This window comes from Echiichthys vipera, assembly GCF_963691815.1.
Source record: "Echiichthys vipera genome assembly, chromosome: 14".
NCBI lineage: Eukaryota > Metazoa > Chordata > Actinopteri > Perciformes > Trachinidae > Echiichthys > Echiichthys vipera.
This window is the reverse complement of record NC_139839.1, coordinates 20830350-20847228: the sequence shown is the minus strand read 5'-3', so window position 1 is coordinate 20847228 and position 16879 is coordinate 20830350. Positions and strand designations below refer to the sequence as shown.

Below are 16879 nucleotides of genomic sequence, written 5' to 3'. Positions count from 1 at the left end.
GTAGTATTTGTTAGACTGACTGATACATCTGGGGACTGAGTTACACCGTACAAGCTATTTGAAAGCAGTGGATGGATACACAAGTCTATCTATCTATCCACCTATCTATTTATCTATCTATCCACCTATCTATCTATCTATCTATCTATCTATCTATCTATCCACCTATCTATCTATCTATCTATCTATCCACCTATCTATTTATCTATCTATCTATCCACCTATCTATTTATCTATCTATCCACCTATCTATTTATCTATCTATCCACCTATCTATCTATCTATCTATCTATCTATCTATCTATCGATCTATCTATCTATCTATCTATCCACCTATCTATCTATCTATCTATCTATCTATCTATCCATCTATCTATCTATCCACCTATCTATTTATCTATCTATCCACCAATCTATCTATCTATCTATCCACCTATCTATCCACCTATCTATTTATCTATCCATCCATCTATCTATCTATCCACCTATCTATCCACCTATCTATCCACCTATCTATCCATCTATCTATCTATCCACCTATCTATTTATCCATCCATCTTTCTATCTATCCACCTATCTATTTATCTATCCACCTATCTATTTATCTATCTATCCACCTATCTATTTATCTATCTATCCACCTATCTATTTATCTATCTATCCACCTATCTATTTATCTATCTATCTATCCACCTATTTATCTATCTATCCATCCACCTATCTATTTATCTACCCACCTATCTATTTATCTATCTATCCACCTATCTATTTATCTATCTATCCACCTATTTATCTATCTATCTATCCACCTATCTATTTATCTACCCACCTATCTATTTATCTATCTATCCACCTATTTATCTATCTATCTATCTATCCACCTATTTATCTATCTATCTATCTATCCACCTATCTATCTATCCACCTATCTATCTATCCATCTATCCTCCTATCTATTTATCTATCCACCTATCTATTTATCTATCAACCCATCTATGTATCTATCCACCTATAACTTCCTATTCTACCTAACACTTTTTTCTATTGATCTATCTATATCTATCTTTATATCTATATATCCGCCCATCTATCTATCTATCTATCTATCTATCTATCCACCCACCTATCTATGTATTTATTTCTCTCTTTCTCTTGTGTAAATGTTTTTTTTTCACAAACAGGATGCTTTATCTTTGCAAACAATGTGTTGGGTGCATGTTTAGTGTATATTTTCAGACATATTTTATTTCAAAACATTACAAACAATAATTTGGCTCCCCCTGCGGTAACTCTGAGGACCCTGTAGGGGTCACAGATCCCTTGTTAAAGATCTATGCTGACACACAATCACACGGAGGCAAATTTGTTTACGGGCAGTATCGTCGGGGACACGCTCGACTAATGCCATCCATGGATGAGTTTTATCCTTGAGTAGGATATATCATGTTACGTCTGTCCAGGACTGTCCCTCGTCATCAATTCAGATGAATCTCAGTGAAATACACAAAAACATGCATACATAAATATACACAGGGAGAGATGAGACCAGTGGTTTGTGGTGGTGGTGTGTCCTTTTTATTACACAACACAAAGCACCTACAATAATCCACTCCCCGTTGCGTCAGACAGTGGAAGATCTCACTTTTTTCACAGTGATTTTTATGTGGACATGTTTAGACAAGGACATCAAACTGTTTCATCTAAATGAAAAAAAAAAAAAAATCTACACACAAATTCACAGCCAATATCACACACAAAAATAAAGCAATGTCAACAAACAACAGTAAATTGAGTAAAAAATAGAATTTAATCATTTAAATAGTCTTTCAAAATACAAACATTGATTTGAACTTCTAAATAATATAACGTTTAGTAGCTATTCTTCATTATAACTGGCAATGTTAAATGTACACTGTGGCTATACAAGGAAATGTGTGAGGTTTGGTAATTTATTGTATTGCTCATTTATATTAATGCGCATATATTTCAGAAAACTACAAATGACTGTGTATTTTAACAGTGACACTGCAAATGACCCTGCCTTCACCCTAACCCCTGTACCTAAAACCTATTTGTTTGCTAATGGGAAATCTACCATTGTGTAAATGATCGAGTTATTATGAAGAATCTAACAGCTCTGATTTGACTCAGGCGTCTATATCTATTTGTCTGCTAGAGGACAGGAATATTTGAGCTGTAACTTATGAACAGAAAACAAACAGGTGAATGAGTGTCAGATTTTGCCAAATATCGCTGTTGCTATTATTACAAGTTGAACTGTTTTCAATTTGAACTGCAGTAAATGGCCTCCAGTGTTTTCAAGCTGCACCATTATTCCTGTGAAACCGCACCAACTGGAGGCTTGTCCCCCCCCCCCCCAGGGTGAGACACTCTGTACCATGAGGCATCTTATAAAGTATGATTAATGAGCCATATCTGCCTCAAAGTTATGAAAACAAAGAGATAAATGATCCCAGGTGTGTTCGCAACTGCAAAGACATTCGATAAACCCAATGTTCCGATTCAAGTTGACAAATGAAAAGATCAAGAATTGCATTTGTCTCCACAGTTTGTTTGGCCATCTGGCGCGCTCCTGAGGTAGCCCTCTGTAACCTCACCATGCCACTAAATCTATAGAGCCATGCAAGTTGATCCCTAAAATGACAATCGGCTTCAGAAAACACCCAACTGCGTTCATAAACAAAAACAAGTACTCATACCATCCTGAATGGAAAGCTTAATTCCAATATCAAACCCACGACAGCGTCACAATGTAAATAAAATACCCTTAAATCCTAGAAAGAAAGATGTATGAAAAAGCAAGTTTCAAGTCTTTACAAATGTCAGAACACTACAAGCTGCACAAATATAACTGTAATGGGGGAATCTGTATCACATTTGCTGGCTTTATTATCTTTCACTATAAATTGCATGTTTCTGTTTATTTAAATGGAACTGTACATGGCTGAAAGATTGATGGCCCGTTGGCCACTAACTGTATCTGATTTTGACATCAGATACTGTAGCTTTGCATTGCATGTGAAGCTTTCTATGATGATCATTTCTACTGTAAGAATACAAACCTGCAGAAAAATGAGTAGGACTTTAAGAATGTTGTCAGACAAGGTTTCAACATCCAAAAGGAAGATGTTGCATGTGTTGCATTTCTTGTTGTCCTGAGCCCTTCGCGGGCACTTACAAGTTAAAGTTCATCAGATGCACGTACACAAAGGAGGGATCTCTTATTGAAACAATTGAGATCTTTTATGCAACGTTCTTCGTGACTGCAAAAAGTGCAGCAAATTCTCAACATCGCCTATCAATCATATGGATTAGTGTTATAGCCCACAAATCAAATAGGTCAGATGATCATTATTTCTGAACAGCACAGCTGCACAAGTCGAAAAATAGCGGCTAGCTTTAGTCGAGGATAGTATAAAAAAAGCAGATGAGGCATATGAATTTCTTTTCTAACCACTGTTGTTACCACGCTTTAATGTCAAAGAGTTGTGTTCTTCCCTGATCTCAGTGTAGCTCATTAGTTCAGACTGCACACAAAACACACACACCTGCTTGCATGCAAGCCATTTCTTTTGTGTGCCACTAGGATTTACATACAACACCAAATATATTCCCCTTCTATGAGCACACACTCTTCATATGCACTTCTCCTGGACAACAAATCAATTGCACAACCTTTGATACAGAACCCTGCACCTACTCTGTACATCAGTGGTTCCCAACTCCAGCATTTATCCCCTAAGTGCTGGTGTATTTCTCTCTTAACAGTTTTTTTTAAAAATCATCTCACCTGGCATCCCAAACACTAACCAGTCTCTCCTAGAAGCTAGAATTTAAAAAAATCAGCACTTGGGGTCTTGAGAGTGGAGAACTATTGATATACACACACACAGCTATGTCTCACCGTTTTATCCACATTTTAAATGTGACAGACAATAATCAGGTCATTATATTGCTTTTAACATATTGCAAGTAATTCCTATGAATTTGCCTACAACGGCACACTAACTATAGTACAAACAAGCACTCCATGTGCATGTCAATCTGACCCTATACTGGACCCTCAAGTCTTTCGCCAGATACGTGTGTTGTTATGGCTTTCATGAGTAGATGTTGCATTACTTTAAGAAGTTCAAAAGCCACATATTTGCCGTCTGTTCTTGGGAACCTAAATGTTCTTCAGTGTTTATGCAACTGCAGGTCAATGCTGTGATGGAACATACCATTAAAATAGTTAAAACTGAAAAGTATTCTGGCATTCATTAAATGTTTTCACTCTTGGATCTCTGAGTCTTTTACTGAAGTGTGGCAGTTACATCTTCCTGTAAATACCCAATTCTCACTTAGGGCCATGGATACATGAGGTTTTTTTTCCTCATATTTTTCCTTTCTTCATGTAGCCTATGGAAAAAGGGAAAAAGGACCATTTTCCTAATTGGTAATTCTCTAATAAAATCTTTCATTTCTCACAAGCCACTCGTCCACTCTTGAAGACTAGATCTCTGTTGGGTCATTCTCTGCATCCTATTCGCTGCTGCAACGTTCTGCTCTAGGGAGAGTCCATCATAGCTTCAAGCATCTCCAGGAATAGTTTATGCATTGGCACACCACCGCGGGTCTTGATGCTGTAGAAGGTGGTGAGGGCACGACCTGCAGTCTGTCGAAGGAGAGGCAACGTTAAAAGGAGGCGTCCTGCCCGCTGGGGGTCTTCTGGGTGCTGCTGACATTCCAGCTCCAGCAGGGCCTGGTGGAGCAGGTCCCGCAGCTTCTGCACTGCCTCCATGTCCTCGATGTAAACAGAGTCTGAACAGCGGGGAGAATAATGGTAAGGCACGGTGTAGGGTGTGTACATTTTCTCAGCTTTTGTCACAGAAAGAAAGCCTGTGTTGCCCAGTAATTTACCACAAATATTAGCTAATGGCAACCATTATTTACAATACAAACAGTGGATCTGTAGTGCAGACAGGACATGCTGGATGATCTTCTGTTGACAGTAATCTGGAGTGATTCTCTAAGGGGAGACTACATAAAAGCCATGACTTGTGACCTTGCAACAACTATAAGACTATTTTATAATGGTAGTTCTGCCTGCCAAAGTCTAGAAGACCATTAGAAATATATATATTTCATTTTGCAGTTGCCTAAGAACTGGAAAAAGCTTGCACAGCCGCGTACACAGGCAATACTAAATCTTTCTCCTGATTTCTGGCTAAAAAAAGAAGGACAACAGCCAATGTCTGCACCACTTCCAGCTTTTTGTTGCCATTAATGCCACACTTGAAGACACATGGAAGGGCTTACAATCCCATGATTGTAGACCGTAATAATGCAATCAATTGTATTGCACAATGCACCAATCAAATAGTGGAGTTAAAGCCCAAAATAATTCTGAATGTGTGCCACTATGATTAAACCAGGAAAGCAAACACTTACAGTAGTTGCCTGTTTATTTGGTACACCTAGCTAAAAACTATTATATCTATCTAAAGTATGTTTAAAATTCTTTTAGAGAGGCTGTGGTTTTGTGGTGCTGCTGAACAGCATTGTGTTATGCTGAGATGATATCAATGAGGGTATACTAAATATTAGAAACACCTTTAAGTATAACACAATACACTTCAGCACCACAAACTGCAGCCTCCAAAATGATCATAAAGTTAAATGAAAACCTCTTAAACAAGTTCAACAAAAACAGATTATATAACAGACTGCGTTAATTTCAGCTATAAACAATCTAAGAAAACATGCACCTAATAAACTGGAAACTGAGTGTAGTTTTTAAAATACACTGAATATTCCACTTATGTGCAGAGTTTACCAAGAAATGCGTTAGCAGAGGTGGTGAGCAGTGCTACTTAATAAGCCTAATATTGTATTGAAAAAAATCCTCAATCATGGCAAGTGATATCAAAACCCATCATTAATAGTTTGCCACAATACTGAGTATAATCTATTTAGTATCTGCTTAATTGTTCCACTACACAAATCTAAGTACCTGAGTTAGTGAGTGCGATGGCTTTCAGCATGACAAACTCCTCCCGGTCCACGTTTAGTGCCCGGAAACGGCGAGCAAGTTGACTAATTGCTGCATTTAACTCTGTCAGTCCAGCAACGCGTGACATCTCCTCATCAAGGACAAAATCCTCTGCGAACACCACCTCGTCCTCACAGCCAAGCGAGCGATACGCTACACCCAGCACCAGCACCTCCAGCCACACTGACTGCAGGACGGACATCTGGTCTGCTAGGGACAGCGACAGGAAGCCTGCGGAGTAACAGACAGATAGACAGACGGAGAGAAAGAGAGAGAGGGAGGGGAATTTAAACGAAGAGGAGGCAAACTGCCAATGCGTTCACATAGCTGTGTCAACTGATACAGGAACAAGAACTGGTCCCAGGTCTTTATAGTAAACACATAACGGGCTACATGCTGTAGTCAGATGGTGACCCAACTCTTGTGATGCAGTGCTTCACTACATCACAAGAGTTGTGTGTCAGCAGACATTTTTGTTTCACCTTTTAATCTAGTTGTACCTGTGCAGCCATCAGAATCAAGTTCACACAGGCCATTAATGTTCAGTATCCCACTTCTATTACAGTCATGGCCTAAGTGATACATGACACAGCATGTTTCTTCCTAGTGAGATTGGATCATTATATCTCTTCCACTGCTGCCACGCTATCACTGCCTGTACACCCCTATTTTATCCTCTCAGCATCTCTTACCAGGAATGTGTTTGGCCCAGCCAATGATGACGACCAGCTCCCGGTCGGCGAGGTCACAAAGGGTGGTGAGCGTGCGCTGGGCCGTGTCGGGCTGCAGAGGGTCTGGCATGGCAAATAACTTTTCTGGCTCTGCCACGAGAAGGTGGGACACAATGATGTTGGAGGAACCTGCGTCACAAAAAAGACACAAAAAATGGGTTATTATGATGCACGGGTAAAAACTGCAATGTACATTCATAGACACACTAATGAATAAAGCAATATATTACATTTTGATTTACACAACATGCCGCTCTGTATAAGTGGTAACTGTGCTATATATTGCACTGTATTCATGCTGCAAATTTTCATGTCCCCTATTCAAATATAAGAGGTATAAAGGCTGCCAACTAACTTCTTATTAACAGACACACATTCTTATTTCTTTAAGTACAACTGAGAGTTTTACTTTAAATGTTTCTTCTAGATTTAAAGTAATTAAGAGCTCAGAGTTACTTCATCTAAATGTGTGCAAATTAGCACAGAGAAAAGGTAAGGACTTTTTCTTGGCAGGAGAGGGCGCTGTTTTATAATAAATGCCAATGGGTTTGAATTTCCTCATGTATCGCTTGTATGCTCTGGCCACCTCGCCATACACAACCGGCACCGGTCTCACATTTTTGGGAAGAGCACTCAGCTCCTCAAGTTTAAAAGAAAAGAACTGAGCAGATGAATTATTTCTCCGCTTCTGAATCCGAAGGGCACAGGAGAGACCTCCCAACTGAGGGCGCAAAAACAATCTTTTGTCCTCTCTTCTCCTGTTCTGCTGTTGCAGATTATCTCAAGCTTAGATCTGTTTGTCTGTGACTTCTGTGTTTTTTTAATCGCCTGGACATCGCTTCTGTTGGTAGTTATATGTAGCTTGCCAGCATGCAATGAACCGATAGGGTAAATGTGTTGCCTAGCAACAACAAGACGCCTATTGCTGCAAAAAAAAAGAAGAAAAAACCTTCCCAGACGTTAATGAGAGCCCGATATCATACAGTCAATATGTGGGCTGACTGCAATTTCACAGTTTGCTACATTAACATGTGTTAGTCTTTTAGCTCTGGCAGATAGTTGCAACTTGATAGTTAAACCAAAAAAATGCTGTGTTATTGAGACACTTTTCATCTCATTATCACAAACTCGTTATTGTCGCAGTATTACAAGACATGAATGCAAACCCACCTTTTTCACTCTCCTTTGTCAGTGGTAGAGGGGCACTCTGGTATGTTGCGTTCTCCACTTCTGGGCGCCTTTTGTATTTCTGCCTTCCACCTCTGACCCTGTCAAGACGAACTCCTACATTGGGAAAACACAGAATAAACATAAACCATACTTAAAAGATGAGTACTAAGACCCTTCACATATAATATCAAGGACTGGCTGTGCGATTCTGCACACCATGGACACTCACCCTCTTTCAGCATGCCTACTTTGAGGCACTTGGTGAAGCGGCATGCCTGACAAGCCTTTCTGCGCCTCTTGGTGATCTCACACTCATTTGATGCTGGACAGCTATATTCAATGTTACCTTTATGGAAGAAGAGAAAATATAAATGTACAGTTTAGACGATGATAAAGAAATAGCAACATAAATGAGCATTTGAAAAACTTCTCTGCAAAATCTTTTAAACATACAATCTCCTTAAGGTGAAAATCACACAATGTACCTGGCTACCACGTTTCCCAACACACCTTCAGTACAGTAACTGCCACATGTTCATGGCATTTGTTTGACAGACCAGCATAAACCATAGCTGTAGCGACAGTGTTAGAGTAACACCATTAATATGTGTTATGGGTCCTTATTTTGTTTCCTCAAGGCTTTTTCCCCACGCTGGAGACCAGATTGGTACAGGAGACATAATGCTTTTTTTATTTTAATGCCCGACACTCCAGCGACATACCAGCCCTCATAAAGGTGTAAGGAACATCCTGTTTATTTCCAATAAAATACATCAAACGTAAGGAATGAGTTCACAGAGACAAGTAAAACTACAAGATACTTTCAAAATAGGTAAGAAACATCCCGTGATGAACAAATGAAAAATGAGATTCCTGTACTATTACTATATCTTATTACTACGTGGCTATATTGAATACTGGACTCTGATAAAGATTGCTGCTATGGACGCTGTTCTGATCTGGAGGACCACGTCCATCAAACAGCAGAAATAAGTCAGGTAATCTTTACGTGAGCAAGAAAAAAAACAGCTTTCTGTTTAAATCAATATTTTGGGTCAAATTATTATCTTTAGTAAGTAGCCTTCTAATAAGTAGGATGGCTCTACATTATCCTTTACATATACTGTAGTTTAACTAACTTTGCTCTCATGGTTGAAAGTCAAATGAAAACCTATAATGAAATACTAGAATACAGTGTGCCACTGTATAAAATAGCAATATTGCAAAAAGACAGATCATTTTCAAAACTATTATGAGGTTAATAGCTGTCGGTGTCACACCAAAGGCTTAACATTTAACATGATTTAAGCACTCCAAACCTGTCGACTACCAACTTCTGGTATGCCAACACTTTAACTTCACTGCAACACACACCTTGGATGGTTCTCTTGAAGAATGCTTTGCAGGCCTCGCATGACGCCACGCCGTAGTGGTAACCTGAGGCCACATCTCCACATACTAAACACAGCCTCTTTGGTAGCGTGCTCAGGGCGTACTTGCATCGCCCCGCTCCATTTCCGGTGGAGCCCTCCTCTGCCCCATCCCTGCCCTCGTCTTTGAAGTGGCAACGCAGAGCCTGTGTGTAGAGTGGTGGGGAGTAACGCTTGACACCATCTCCTCTGGTTCCTCCACCTCCACTGTGAGAGGAGTCTGAGGAGGCTCCGCCAGGGCTGGTCCGACCTCCCCCACCTCCCTCTGGACTGCTCGGTTCCGCTTTTATGTAGACATCTGACCGACGATCCCTGGAAGACATGATGTCTAGAGGGGGGAAATAAACAACAACAACGTAAATAAGGCATACAGCCTTTTACCACACATCTTTGTCATTTCAATTACCTTCATGTAAAAATAAAAAATAAAAATCACACGGCACAGGTCAGATTATAAACATGTAAACATGCAACAGTAGGCCAACATGGAATCTAATATTTCCAGATTGTTGTTGAGTCTCTTTTCTAAATTTAAATAAATCCTATGATAAGTCAGACATCTACTAATGGATTTTTTGGTCGGAGGGCCATGCCATGCCTTTATTTGATAATGATAGTAGAGAGAGATAGGAAATCTGGGGAAATTTTTATCCAAGCACACACTGGCATTTTCATAATCACAATCACTGAAATTCACTTGTAAATGTCTGATTTCCTTTTTCCTTTGCGTCATCTTCCAACACCTTCTAAAAGAGGGTGGAAAAGTGCCATCATGGGCTACATGGTGCCCAAGCCTTTTCAATAACCATTACTGATCATTACTGTTACGCATTTACTTCATCCATCAGGGATAGTTTGAGAGGAATAAACACAGGAATCAAAAGGGAGAGGCTGCCTAAAAAGGAAAATGGATACAGGCAAGTTTTGAACTGTGACTGAATATCTGTAGTGTAGATGTTTCAGGAGTACAGTAGCATAAAAATGTACCTATGCATTTAGACCAACTTCTAAGCTCAAGTGAAGCCCAACTAGCCTACACTTAACTGCTCCCAGGCACTACAAACCAAGTAACCTATGGTTAGGTCACATTAAGATCATGGTAACGTTACGTTGCAGGAAGCATGGACTGTAAAAGCAGCACGATTTTGCATTTTCAGCATGCTGTCATGACTAAAGCCCTTGTTTCCTCTTTAGCAGCACGTAGTTACTGTGTAATCTGTGCTATTTGTTCCTCAGTTAGGCTTTTACGTCAACAAAAACACCTTAGATTCACCAAACCAGAACCTTTCACACCTAAAGTAAAGTTATGCAGTCCTTGAATTATCTTACATTCTTTGTCTGTGACATTTGTAGACATTAAAATAGCCAAGGTGACTGGATGCTCATAAACAGTGACCACTCTTCCCAATTCAAACACATAACTTACGGTATGTTTAAGTAAGACAGTAAGAGTACTGCGGCAACATGCTTGCCTGCGAAAGGCTTTATATACTGTAGTTCTCAATTAAATTACATAGTTAGTTCCATGGTTAATACTTCATTCTTGTGATGAAATCAAATATATGTTTAATCAAATACAAGCACACACAGAAGGCTCCTGAGTGTCTCTCTCTCTCTCTCTCTCTCTCTCTATATATATATATATATATATATATATATATATATATATATATATATATATATATATATAGAGAGAGAGAGAGAGAGAGAGAGAGACAGTATATATATGTATATATCTTATTAAAATAATTTCAGCACTGCAGGGGACAGAAGACGTTTCCAAACAACCCCTTTACAACTTTTATCGTTAAATCTGTTACTAAACCATTACAATTTCCTAATCTCAATCTCAAGAGTGACAACAAGTACTCCTCAAATACTTTAAAATCATAAAACACACACATTCACTCTCACACACTACAGATTACACAAATGTAACAAAGGTCAAGATTGTCACAAATGTGAAAATCAAACTGTAACAGTTAGTTAAGACAGAAAGGCTTTATGATTGAATTGAATGGATTCAAAATGCTGTCCAAAAGTACTTAAGGAGAAATGAGAACATTATGGAAAGTAAAAGAAGAGATTTCATTTCTTAAGTGAGTAGACAGTTATGACCTTCCTCGACCAAATCCAAAGCCAACACAAAGCAATGTGAGTGGTTAGATGCCAAGAGTAATTTGGTTTTATGCTTTTAAGCTGTGATTGTAATTCCAGTCAGTTAGCTCTAACACCAAATGCCAGGGACCGCAATGTCAATCCTATATCACACACATTATAAGATAATTAGATGTATAAGATAATTAGCCTAAAAACAGTCTGATCTATTTGACATAGAATGTAATAACATCACATGGGCCTCTGTGTCAGGTGGTTTCTTGCATTTAAGTAACCAAATAGACAGGTGGGTGAATATTTGTGAAAGCAAAGGGCACCCTGTCCTGTCCACATACAATACGGCAATTCATCCAGAATGTAGGTGCATCACTCAAAACTCAGATGACAATAGATATGTAGATTCCACTCATCAACAGCACTTTGGAGATCGTAAAAATGGGTCAAAAGGTCAAAGGGGATCAACAAAGGGGCATGAACTGTAGTGTGTGCCATGCGTCTTTGGGCTCCAGCTCATCAGCGGATACATTAATGCAGAGCCTTACTCCAGCGACTGTGCCCTTGGTCCAACTTAATAGATCACTGTGTGAGGACCATCTCTGCAGCCTAAATAGCCCCAATCTAGTTCAGACCTGAAAGCGTCTTGTGATTTTCTCATGTGTGCACACTGGTAATAATACACTGCTATTACCAACCCATTTTTCCTCATTTATCAGTTGGGTTGATAATCCAGTTGCAGCCGGTATATTTACAAAGTGTTGCAATATCTAAAAGGCATTGCTAATGGTCGGTTCAATGCTCCGGTGCCTCACTCTGCCCACAATGACAACATTACATATAGGTGTATGTTCTGTACACATCGGTATGGGTTACTGACCTGATCAAATAAACCAATGGGGGTTATTGGCATGATTCATAAAAGGACCTTGGTGTTTACTGTATGGTCCATACTGCATTGACTAGGTATAGGATTTGTTTTATTTACATGCAGTCTCTAATCATATTAACTATCAGCTTGACCACAAACATATCAGTCAACGAGCTGTGTGTTTTGGGCATAAAAATGACCTGTGTTGTCTGCTGTTTGTCCATACCAATCTGCAGGACTGTGAATATAATATATTACTCATTTATTAGCATAGGCCTATATAATGAACAGGCCTCTACTGACAACTTAACATCCAGATACACTACCACAGTGTGCATTTACTGGACATGACAAAGCAACACTTTCTGTGCTTCATTACATGCACATACTACAGATAAGTTTCTATCATTTAATGTTTCTATCTCAATCTGGGTTCAACACCAGCAGGGAGGATCGCACTGATGCTTTGATGTCAACAAAATCTCACAGTATGTGCTTCACACAATACAACATGTTAAACAGGGAGAGTTCGGCTGCAGATAAAGACGTTTTACATCCTGTGTTGAACATATTACTTGCTCCAAATATCAGCCATTGCGAACCAAGTATGCCCTTTATCATATTTATTGCTACAGCTGATAATCCACTCCTGTAGTAGCTGGCAGTCGACACTTTTCTTTGGAGTTTGCCCCCTCAGGACTTGATTGTAGCACTGTTTGGCAAGCAGCAAGGGGGTCACAGCAAACGTTTGCCTGTTTAAAGTTTAGCTTACTTGGGTTCAGTTTACAAGCCCAGTGAATGGCTCAGCCAATAACACCAGGGACTAGTACATGAGCCCAGATAATCAACAATCTGATTCGGTTTTTAAAGCAGACCAACTCTCGCATGTGCAGCCCTCTTTTGGCACAGGAGGAACGTCGTTTTCAGGGCATACTGTCCAAAAGCAAACCATAAATGCTATGTGGTTCTTATTCGTAGTATTTAAGCAGATTAAAGCGTGAACACTGCCAGCTGGGGTTGGCCAAAACGCTGTTATCTCTCCCCCTCACCGCAGAACCGTGTCGTGTGTACTGTAAACTAATACACCAGCATGTTTTGAGTTAGCATTAGCTTCAACGGCGAACACATTATGGTAACTGTTGGTTAGCTACCCTGAGCTAACTAAGCTAACAGCAGCTAGCGTTAATCCTGACTGACCAGCTCGGGGTTTATTTGCGTCACTGTAACCCGGACTAGGCTGCATCTTACCTGGTAGAGGCGACTAGAGCAGCACTTAGGTGTCTCCACGGTGAGATATCATGGCACGGGTCTGACAGAGAGTCGGGGTCCGGGGTCCAGACTGCAGCCTGCTCGCTTGTGTTGGATGTGTGAGTGTGTGTGTTAAGGTTGAGATGGGCCGGGCTACAATCCGCTTTCTCTAACAGCTGCCAGATGATACTGGTCGGATATACTGACGCTGAAACACATTAGGTCAAGGAGCGTAACTGTTTTAACTGCCCAATGAGCTGTGTGTTTGCACTCTCTTATGAGCACTTTTTCACTTCATCAGTGCCTTTTTACATTTATTATATTCAGTCTTTTATGTCCTTTATATTGTACATTTTCTATTTATTTATTTAGTTTCCTGTATATTGCACATATTGTAGTATGCTCTTTACATAGCACATTTTCAATGCATTTTCCCATTGCACTATTTAGTTTTGTGTCTTCTATTTTCATTGCACTATTTAGTTTTGTGTCTTCTATTTCTTTTGCACTATTCAGGATCAATAATTTATTTACTGTATATATTACTTCTGTACTTATTGCATCTTGGGTCGAAGAGAAGCGCATTTTCCATTCCTTGGTATGTCTGGCACATATTGAGGAAATTGACAATAAAGCTGACTTTGACTTTGACTTTGACGTTAGTATTTATTTAGTCTTGAATGCCATAAAAGAGAGGATAAGATGGGACTTTGGATAAATATGCTCAGCGCTAATTGTGAACTTGATAATAGGCCTATGATAAACTGACTGCAAGGTCAGAAATTAACTTATTATCAGTGTATTAGCCATGAATGCAAAGACTTGACTGATGTTACCTTACACAATACAAAAGATATTCTTAATGATGAATGACTGGGAATGGTAGTAATTTACTGTGTTCGTTTGCATCACATAAAAACAAAAAACTTCAAAGTTATATATGGCACAGCTGAGCCCCTTAAACCGACGCCTCGATTGCTTTGCTCTACTCACACAGTGTTTTAAAAGGTTCTCACATTTACTAAAGCAGAGAGCGATCCTCTCTCCTCTTCATACACTACTCGCCCCTCGTTTATCCTATTTGGGTTTGCAGGGAGACCACAACCCACCCTTTCAACGTGCCCTGTGAGTTGCTCATTTGCAACACAATGATACGCACTGTGCTATCAGTGAGATGTTAATAACATCCAAATCGCTCTCTACTGTATTTGCTGCATTTCTCCACACACCTCTAAGTGTTTTGTAAAGTAGACACTACCATTTCCAGCTAAAAGTCCACCACACAACCATACACACATTAACTTTACACATAACAGACATAATCCTAGTTTAAGCATAGCGTCATATTTCCTTAAAAGGTGCTGTGAAAACATTACCTATTGGCTGAGCTGGAGTCTGAAGCCTATATGTCTGTGACTCTCAGTGGTAGCTCAATGAAGTGCTTTTGCTTTGGCTTGAAGTCTGCAGTTATCAGGACACCTGCAAAGTAAGCAAAGGGTTGTTAGTGCCACCGCAGAACTAAACAGCCAAGTCATTTTTCATGTTCCCACCTGTCATTTGTAAGTTTAATGGTCAGTACAGTACAGTACGTAGTGTTCAGCCTCGTGATAACCATGCTGTCTGAGAACTAGTGGTGCACATTAGATTATTAAAAGGCTCTCAACAGTGCCTATCTTCAGATGTCCCAGAGAAAACCAGCTGACTCTCCCTTTGTAACATACATATTCCACTGTATCTATCCAGATTTCTGCACACTGCGCGAGTACCCTCCCCCCTGCGCTGCATGACACACTCCAAAGGTCACAGTCACAGGAATGCTTGAAGGACAGACAGAGTAAAGCCAACACCTTGTCCCTCACTCATACAAAGTCGTACGGTGAAGTTTGGTGAAAACTCACTGTAAATGATTAAAGAGACCAGTTTTATTTCAGAAGAAAAAAAAACATAGCATGACTTAAGTGAACTACTCCTTAAAGTTTAAATATGACACCGGCTTTGGGCATTTTAAAGAGTGGACAACATTGAATGCCACAGCAACTTTAAACTGGAGCAACAATAATGTAACTGTAATGCTTTATTCCTATTATACTGAACTGATCTGAACTGACAACTTTAGTTTTCGGAAGTGATGTGTCAAAAAAGATTTATGTCGTTCTTAATTGGCACATACTCAAGTATTTCCGTGAGTTAAATGTTATCTCTGCATGCTCTCTTCCCCAGTAAATACAAAGACAGATGTCATAGCACATAGATGGTTTCAAAGCTTTCTTATGATACTTTTTTGGATGCAGCTTGTCACTGATAACGCATCACACCGTACACACAACTCAGTTTGAGGCTTTTAAATGCGAGCGCTGTGGAGACGGCGAGAACAGCACCCAGGGGTGACCTTGTCTACTGATCTCGGACCGGTGAAAGGTTAATTGCCATAGTGGATTATGCTTTAAGATCAGTGACCTCAATCCCGACCCAGCAGGCTCGGTGTCTTGTGCAGTTCAGTGTGTTGCGGCAGAAAGAAGAAGAAGAACTCAGGTGGAGTTATGAGACATTAGTAAATAAATAAAAAAGTGTGTACAGTTGAAGAGGTGCACGACTCGCCTTTTAAGTGAGGACCTGCGGTGATCCACACGAAGACAATTGTATATGCATCTTATTCAACCGTGGCGCTGCATTCTTCTTTTACTCCAGGAGTGAGCATGCGTCCTATTTATTAGGGCATTTTGTAGAGTAGCTTTAGGCTTTACGCGGAGTGCTATACCACTGTGTTATAGCATGCATTTGCGTGAGAATTAGCCAGGGGGTAGTTTAGAGGAGGGAGGTTGTAGGCAGAGCTGCACATTATTATGACACAATAATATAGCCTACTAAATGTTTATTCGGCGGCTCGTGCCCCATATCCCCCCCGAATAACATGTCCACGCGAACTTAGCTCTGCAAGGCGAGTCGTGTCTGCACACCGGGCTTCCGTAGCCCTGTCACTATGTGCTCATCTATCTCTGCAGTGTAGTACGGTAAGTAAAGCGTACTTACTGTGTAAGGTACAAACATCACAGGGTTGTTGTTTTTTTATCCGAAGTCAGTCCAGTATTTGCGTCTGAAGAGTCCACAGTCGGTTTAACCGGTTTAACGGCGCTGTCCAAGCCTCGCAGGGTCTCTCACATCGCATCACTACCGTTACCGTGATAACAACAACCGGCGACACAGTGTCCCAGCCGCCTGCTCGGTGGTTCCGTACACTGGCGTTATAAATGCTCGTCTTCGC

General features: G+C 40.0%; 1 protein-coding gene across 2 annotated transcripts; it reads right to left on the bottom strand.

Annotated features, from left to right (window-relative positions):
* Positions 1-1744: 1744 nt before the first annotated feature.
* Positions 1745-16798, bottom strand: esrra (estrogen-related receptor alpha). 2 transcript variants are annotated; one of them, XM_083926329.1, is made up of 8 exons: positions 16648-16798; positions 14994-15096; positions 9331-9714; positions 8186-8302; positions 7957-8070; positions 6748-6915; positions 6017-6286; positions 1745-4824 (listed from the first exon to the last, which is right to left on the bottom strand). In XM_083926329.1, the coding sequence occupies exons 3-8, from the start codon at positions 9707-9709 to the stop codon at positions 4571-4573; spliced, it is 1302 nt and encodes a 433-aa protein (XP_083782455.1). In that variant the 5' UTR covers positions 9710-9714; positions 14994-15096; positions 16648-16798; the 3' UTR covers positions 1745-4570. The 2 variants fall into 2 exon arrangements, with proteins under 2 accessions (XP_083782455.1, XP_083782454.1); XM_083926328.1 differs by lacking the exons at positions 14994-15096; positions 16648-16798 and adding an exon at positions 13618-13734.
* Positions 16799-16879: the final 81 nt, after the last annotated feature.